At 29.4% G+C, this 8,790-nt stretch overlaps 1 protein-coding gene across 2 annotated transcripts; it reads right to left on the bottom strand.

Annotated features, from left to right (window-relative positions):
* Window positions 1-2,363: 2,363 nt before the first annotated feature.
* LOC113849377 (putative disease resistance protein RGA1) lies at window positions 2,364-7,116 on the bottom strand. Of its 2 annotated transcripts, none has more exons than XM_027479254.1 (2): window positions 3,809-7,049; window positions 2,364-2,610 (listed from the first exon to the last, which is right to left on the bottom strand). In XM_027479254.1, exon 1 carries the CDS (start codon window positions 6,967-6,969, stop codon window positions 3,820-3,822), a length of 3,150 nt encoding a protein of 1,049 aa, XP_027335055.1. In that variant the 5' UTR covers window positions 6,970-7,049; the 3' UTR covers window positions 2,364-2,610; window positions 3,809-3,819. The 2 variants fall into 2 exon arrangements, with proteins under 2 accessions (XP_027335055.1, XP_027335054.1); XM_027479253.1 differs by lacking the exon at window positions 2,364-2,610 and adding an exon at window positions 7,053-7,116 and having other exon boundaries at window positions 3,731-7,001.
* Between the last annotated feature and the right edge of the window lie 1,674 nt (window positions 7,117-8,790).

The following is an 8,790-nucleotide window of genomic DNA, read 5'->3' as shown; positions in this document are numbered from 1 at the left end:
CTATATGTTAATAGTGTTTTGGAAATATATGTGCATGTTGTGAGAAAATTATCCAATATTCATTCATTTAGGCTTTGATAATAAGGTAGGGGGTATTTTGCATTTTAATTTTGATTAATTTTAAGTAAATTTTTATTCGATTTGATTATGAAAACAAGGTTTAATTTAATTTAATTATATAAAATACAATATTAAATTGGATCTAATCCGGTCGGTTATTTGATTTTTCTTTTTAGAGACAACATATATTAAATAAAATTTTGAACACAAAATGAAAATAAGAAAAAAATTTATATAAAATGTTCAATATTTCATCATAAGCTATTATATTATATAGTTCAATTTATCGTTATTAGGTAGAATAATTTGAAATTTTTAAAAAATATAAATACATTTACTCAAATAAATTAAAAAAAACATACATTCGTTCCCTATAAATTTGTGAAATCGTTATGATAAATTAGAGCAAAGATGAATTTGTGCTGAATTTATTTTAATCTAGTTTTTACAGTTTAAATATTATATCAATTTATGAAATCCTTATACCAATAAACAAATATGAAAAGAGTGGATGTCATAACAATGACATAAGGAAGAGAATAAAATTAAGTCTGACCTTTCTCCAATTCAATATCTTTTCTATTGCCATTTCCATTATAGGATGTCATAACAATCACTTACATATAATTTCTTTTAGTTTCTGAAAAGTATTTTCATATTGAATAATGAAAAAAAATAAAGAATAAAATCAAATATAAAAATATTTAATTCAATTTTGATAACTATATATATTATCAAATGAGATTGATTTTTTCAACATACCCTCATTAATGGTTTTTCTGAAAGAAAAAGAGAGTGACTGGAAAATGTAACTCACTATTTTTTGGTGAGCACTATTTCAAAACTTTTGAATAATAACAATAAGAATAGCTCAAATCAAATCAAGTATTATTTCATGAGTAATAATTATTCAAAACTCTCCATGTCATAAAGAGCTACTTATTTGATTTTATTTTTATTTTAAATTCCTATTTTCTTGCAGCATGCATGAAAAATACTTGCACCATCTAAGGATGCATGGGTTAGTGATAACTCAAGTTTGATTGTGATCTCAAATGTAAACGATTTAACAGTTGATGCCAAAAGAAAAATGATCGATGGCTATGGTTCTACTTGGTGGCAATGCAAAAGTTGTAAACGACCCACAGTATGATGATTCCAAACTTTGTTCTCCCACAATTACTTGGTACAATATTATTTAACATAATTAGAACAATTAAATTCATCCAAAGGATTGATTAATAACTTAATTTCAAGATCTTGCGATTATAGTTTTCAATTTTGAATACTTTTTGACTAAATTTTTCATGTGGATGTGATTCAGGCCTTGCGTTTCCATGGTTGTAACGGTCTTACAGTGGAATATCTAAGGATGATGAATAGCCCTGGAGCTCACATATCTGTAAGTAGTTGCGAGGGTGCAAAATTCTCTCAAATCAATATTCATGCTCCTGCCCACAGTCCCAACACTGATGGATTCGACATTGCTTCTTCCAAAAATATTTTGATCCAAGATCCACTATAGGAACTGGTAAATCAAGTTTTTATCTAATATATCAAATTTATGACATAATTAATTATTTGTTCTGCATTAAAAAGTTGGGACGTAGTAATTAGCAAGACCCTTTCAATAATTACTGTAAGTGTGACATTAATTTAATCTGCCTTTGGAAATAGGTGATAATTGTATTGCTATCAATGGTGACTGCTCTAACATCAGTGCTGTTGGGGTTGCTTGTGGACCAGGCCATGGGATAAGGTCTATAAATACAAATTGCGTTCATTTTTACAAAATAGACCTAACAAAGAGTTTTAATTACATATATGGAAGTGGTATCCTTAAATCATATATGTGAAAAAATAAACTTCAATGTCCTATGGAATTATCACGGGTCTTGACATGAAACTGTTTTGATATTAATATTTTTGTTACTGTAATTTTGTGATTCCTCTTTTTGAGACTTGTCATAAAAATTGTATGAATGAATCAGCATTGGCAGTCTTGGTAGAAATTGTAACATTCTAAAATTTTAAATCCGTAAAAGATATATCTTATTTCTAATAATTTGAGATAAAATACAAATTCTTATGTATACTACACTTTATTATAGTAAATTAATGAATTTTTTTTAGATAGATTTGTTTATACAAAATTTTCAAATTTTGTAATATTAATGGAACAACAATAATAAAATAAAAAGAAAAATAAATTAAATATCACGAATCAAAATTTAAGTATTCTCATTGGGAAACCTGAATATATTACATATATCAATTATAAAAATTTACAAACTGTTTGTTAGAATATATGGAACTTAAAATAACATTTACATAATCAAAATAATTTCGTAACATAAACAAATTTTAAGTCCCAAAATAGTCTTCAAACACACCCCAACCCTGAGGGCCAGGTACTAGACAATTCCATGCCAGCTCTCTATCTCAGCCAAATCTTCAAAATCAAGATCATCGTCTGATCCAAGGTAACGATAACCTGAATCAGTTGCGTTTTTTGTGCCAGTAACACGCTCAAAGGTCCATCTAGACGGTCTTCCAAGATTATCATAGTCATGATATGTAAATAGGTATATGAGGGCTGTCAGAGTTCTAACAATACCACTATTAATATAGATACATAGGGTCTGATGTATTCTACTCCTAAGAAAATTAAAAGGAATACTATAAAAGAAATCAATCTCTAACATAATAAAAGTCCTAGGATTAAACAAATATGTTAGATCAAATTGTGAAGAACTTTAAAAACTTGTGAGAATAGCAATGGACTTCTTATAGTGAAGAATTAGATCAAATTTAATGTAAAATATACAATGATACATGGTAAGACTAAGAACATCAATGCTAGGTGTATGTTAAACAACATTGCACATACATATTGAACATATGAATTAAAACAATTACCGATTAAAAAAAAATATGTTACTCCATTGCAAAAAAAGATTAGATATTATCCTCACAAATTTCTTATATTTATTATCTAAGAAAACTATGATAAAATCATAATATTTTAAAAATATGAGCTCAAGACAGACACAATCCAACTTGTATTGAGCAAGTACTAAGTCAATTTTAAGAAAAAACTAAATTCTTATAACTTCCGCGGGAAGATTTTACCTCTATTATAATGGCAAGAATAATGTCATAACCAACATCAATAAATATACTTACACTGCAAAATTCAACAAAGTTACTTTATTAGCTCAAGTATTTTTACTTACTTAATTTCTAACCAAATTATTACACTATTAGATTATTTTTTATAACTTACTTCAATAGAAGCAATAAAAAAAGAAAAAATTTGTTAGTATATATTATTTCAATAAATATATTTGAAATTTTGTAATGAAAAATATGACAAACAAAATTTGAGCACATAAAAAAATATCAATTAATAAAATAACAAAACTTATTATTTTATGTCATAAATAAATAAATTTTTAATACAAATTTTATAATTAACTTTTTTTAATTTAATCTTATTAATATAACAGAATATTTATTATTAATAATAAAATATTTATTTATAATATAGTGCAAAGCATAAAAATTTATTAGCATTAAATATATGACGGTTAAGACTTCCATATTTTTTAACAACTGAAAATTAATATTATTATTAGGATAATTTGTATTTATAAGTCAAAAGCTAGTTAAAAGTATTTTATTAGCAAAGCAAATACAATACACGACGTTTACACTAAATAAATACGCATCATAATCAGATCAGTACCTTTATCATCACTAATCACGAAGGATGATTTGTGGGATGTGTGCGATTTGGCGACTAACAGCACTTGTCTCTGTTCGGCATTCTTCAAGTAAGAGGGAACATTTCTTCACTTCAAACATCTTTAAGTTGATAAGACTCATTCCTTCGGGCAGAGATGCCAATTTTGGGCACCTCCTGAGCTTGATGCGTTGAAGCGATGAGAAGTTGCAAATCCAATCTGGCAAAGCCTTTAGCCTTTCACACTGATATATGTTGATTTTTCGCATAGACGGAAGGCAGTTGGTGTCGTCCTTAAACCAAATTCCAAATTCCTCAAGTGTTTCACTTTCACACAATTCAATTTTAAGAGACTCGAGAGAAGTCAGATTATGCATCCAACCCTTTGGTAAATTCATAGGATCAGAAATCTTCAATTGTTTGAGCACTGAAAGAGGAGCAGCGGAGGAAGATGAGTCAGATGAACATGTTGACGTGTTTAGTGTTGCTATTAATGGCTCCGCACTGCATTTGTACCATTTTAAATCCTTAACGTTTGGAAAGGAAGGCATGCAAGTCAACTGTGGACAGAGATAGAGTTGCAGATGAGAAAGATGAGGAAATGAAAGAGATGAAGAGAGATTATGTGAATCATTGATATCATCTCCCCGCCTCCGCCATCCCCTGAACTTGGGACAATCTTCTAACATGAGGCTCTCCAAAGAGGGGAAGAAGGTTACTGCAAAGCCATCTTCGCAGAGGTATATGTATTCCAATTCATGAAGAGACCATATATCAAGGGACTTCAGAGACGGGAGACGTTCCAACGGAGGGAGACAGCGGCATTTAGAAACCTCAGAGAGACGGATGTGAACAACATTTGTGAGGAGAGACAGCCAATTTGGGAAAAGCACACCTGGATAATGATTCACCTCTAATCGCTTAAGATTACTGTGGGGCTCAAGGTTTTCCAATAATTGCAACCTGTCGTCACTGTTAAGGCGGTCTTCATCCCCCGACCAATCCAGAGTCAAGGATTGAAGAAATTTTTTTTCTTTTAAATTTACGTGCTGTGATTCAAGAGCCACTTCTCTGACACGATTGAGATGCTCAATTCTTAATTTGCCTCTGAGGTTTAAGGCCTTCAGTTCATTTAATGTGGCATATTTTATTTCTTGGCTGTCTCCCACAACAAAGGTCGATAAGAATTGCAAAGAGCATAGTTTTCCCAACCCAACTGCCATTCCACTCAAGCAATGACGAGCAATATCAAGGCACCTCAAATTAACTAATTTTGTGACTACTTCTCTAAATGATTCTTCATCGCAATCTTTGAGTTTTAATGTTTGTAAGCAAACAAGATTGCTTATAGATTTGGGAAGACTTTTTGGTTGTGTTAAAACAAGGTATCTTAAATGCTTCAAATTTTCAGTGGAATCAGGGAGATGATGCATTCTCAAGACGCGTAAGTAATTGAACTTTGCAATAACCGGCAAATATTCCTCCTTTTTTAAGTCAGACGGCAAAATCAAAGGCAAAATCAAAGTTCGCAGCCTGCGCGGATCTAATGAGTTCAACAAATGAATGGCCTTATAAGATTCCAATGATAAGTGCATGGGTCTACCTTCAACTTTTTCTGCCTTTCTATCCAAGTAACAATAATCATTGCCAGCAACAAGCATTGCAAGATCATGCATTAAATCGTGCATTTTGAAGCTAATGATTTCACCGTATTCACTATCCGCATCTTGAAAAAATGAGTTCATCAAAAACATCTTTACAAATTGATTACCGACATCCTCCATGTGTTGTTTTTCAGTTGAACATTTAAGGTAACCCTGTGCCATCCATAACTGAATCAACTCATCTTTTGGAATTTTTGAATCCTTGGGGTACAAAGAGCAATAAGCAAAACATTGTCTCATTTCTGGCGACAAGTTGTGGTAACTGAGTTTTAGAATTGGCATGATACAATCGTGCTCTTCACATAATTTCCAAAAGTCACCACGTAAAACATTCTCCCAATCACTTTCTTCGTTTTGTCCTCGTAACAGGCCTCCCAAGGTTTTAACTGCTAGTGGAACCCCTTTACATTTTTTGGCTACTTCTTTCCCTATTGATTCTAGGTTTTGATTCACTCCTTTGAAATCATCCTCAAATGCAACGCTCTTCAACAAACTCCAAGATGCTTCATCAGTCAAACCTTTCAAAGGATAGGAAGTGTTGGCAGTCATTGCCTTTGCTACATTTTCACTTCGAGTTGTCACTAAAATCTTACTATCTTGAGCGCCACACATCAGGTACTTTCTTAATTCAGCCCATTTGTCATGTCTCTCATTCCAAATGTCATCCAAGACCAACAAATATTTCTTACCACTTAAATTTTCACGTAGTTCTTCTTGCAAGTAGTCTAATGGCAACCCATCTGCTGTCGGGCGACGAGTAACAGATTCTAATATTTTCTTCAGAATAGTTTTCACATCAAAGTTATCAGAGACACACACCCACATTTTCTTTTCAAAACAATTCTGCACTTCCAAGTCATTATACACCACTTGAGCAAGAGTTGTCTTCCCCAAGCCACCAAGGCCAACAATGGCAAACACACAAACTTTTTGGTTTTCATGAGGTTGTCTCAACAGACTAATAATCTCCTTTTTACTATCATCTCTTCCAATGATATCAGATTCTAACACAAAAGAACTTGTTTCCCTCCATTCACTGTTAGTTCGCTTAACCACCCCTGATCTTGGACTTAAATTCAAATCCCTCATTTCTTTTACTACGTCATTAAAACTTCCTCGTATTTCTTTTATTTTGTCAGGCATTTCACTGTACAAAGGAAATTGATTTGAAGATGAAATGGAACGAAGTACCTTGTTTGCTTCTTTTCCTTCTGCTGCATCCCGTTTGTCTCTCCTAAACTCGATAGCAAGGTCATCTAATAAGTCATCTGCAGCATGGAGTACTTCTTTGAAGTCAGATATCCAATTACGCACACGAACTTGATCTTGTTTGTGGTCAGCATCAAGGAGCACATCATTGATAGATCCAATTGCCTTCTTAAGCGCTTCCAACTCTTCCATAACACCATAATGCTGTCCAAATTCAAGAAAATCTGGGGAAGCTAGCCTGTGAATAATATTTGATGCAACAGCAAATGGCACTGACTCAAACTTGGCCATGAGCGAAAGAGAATGACGAAGAAGGGTTGATACTGATAGATATTGAAAGAGAGGAATGCAAATCTATATAATGAAATGAATACAGTAATGTAGGCCACTCATTGTTCATCCTTTTTCAAAAGTAAAGCATAACTTTATCATATTCTTGTTTGATAGGCCAATTGTATCAGTCTTTATACAATTGGAAATGAATGATACATCTATTCATTTTGTAAAAATTAAAATTAAAATATTTTTTCTCCAAGCGTCTCTCAGCTTCTATGCTGATCGTTCGCAATTCAATAAAATGTATTATTTATTTTACTGTATCAATTTAACATGAATCGTTGACTTAAATATCACCATTTTGGTAAAATAAAATAAAAATAAATAAATAAATTATTTTGTTGTTTTTTCTTTTTTTTCTTTTCCTTTGTTACCAGTGTTATGCAAGTATATTTTTTTAGACTAAAATGATTAACCTATATGCCTTATTAATTCTTTTTAATTTAATTAGGGATACTTAAATTGTAATATGTGAATAATTTTAAATTTTTTTAAAATTTTATAACTTTTTCATTTTATGTTATAAAAGGTTAATTTAGTTAATTCACACTTTGTTAATTCACACTTTGTTAATTCTATATTTTTAAATTTGGATACTTTAAATGTATTAATCTAGTGATTTTAAACTACTAAATAACTATTTTCTTTTATTTATTTTTAATAATTATGTAGCTTCGAGGTTTTTATTGCATCAAAAGATATGTAGCAACAAAAATTAAACTATTGTGCTACAATTGTTGGATTCATACACAATTCACTTAAGTAAAATAAATTTAGCTTAAGTTAATATTTTTACTTAAGTATATTCATGATTACTTAAGCGATGTTTATCAAATAAGTTATTTTTTCAGTAAATTTTGTTTAAATAAAGTTAAAATGACTTAATCAAATTTTATAAACATTATATTTACTAAATGTGATCTGTGTGTAAGAGGATATAGAAAATATTTAAAGTGACATTACACAATTTATCAATATAAAAGTAGATTTTTATGATGAATTAAGACTTTGTGCATGGAGATGAAGAATCCCAAAAATCTATAATAACATTCAATATTCTATTAATTCAAAATTTATTTTTTATTATAAATTAAAACTATTTTAGTGCATGTAAAAAATTTTATTTTTAAAATCTTCATCTAGATACGAGATACAAATAAGATTTGTATTAAAAAAATAAAAATATTATCAATACAACCCTATAAAAATAAAAAAAAATAACAAGTTTTGAAGATGCAAAGAATAATTTTACAAATTTTTATGGAGGATTAAATCATTAAATATAAGAAACCTGTTATTATTAAGTAAAAATAAAAATTTTGAACCTTTAATTTCTTAAAAAATATATTTAACTATTTGAACATGTTAACTCATTACACCACTTAATTGCTTATTCATTTTTTAAAAATTAAATAACCTCTTAATTTTTTTACTTTTTTATTTTATTATTCTCTCTCCTCCTCTTTAAATATTTTGTATAAAATTTTTTTTAAGTTTTTCAAAAAAAATTGAAATTGGAAATGATGTGTCCTTGTATTTAGCATCAATGTTTTTTTATTATTTTTTTAAGAAAATATCCTCATAAGAAAAGTAAAAATATAATATATTGATAAAAAAAAATTATAATATAAAAATATAATTATATCCTTTTAATATTTCCAAATTTTAAAGTAATTTATATTATATAACAATCTAATAGTAGTAATTAATTAATTAATCATATATAAGCAATTATTTTTTATATATTTTTTTTCACATACATTTTTATATTTTAAT

The sequence above is a fragment of the Abrus precatorius genome, unplaced genomic scaffold, assembly GCF_003935025.1.
Source record: "Abrus precatorius isolate BTA unplaced genomic scaffold, Abrus_2018 Scaffold9, whole genome shotgun sequence".
NCBI classification, from domain to species: Eukaryota; Viridiplantae; Streptophyta; class Magnoliopsida; order Fabales; family Fabaceae; genus Abrus; species Abrus precatorius.
Note: the sequence above shows the minus strand (reverse complement) of the source record. Positions and strands in the feature narration are given on the sequence as shown.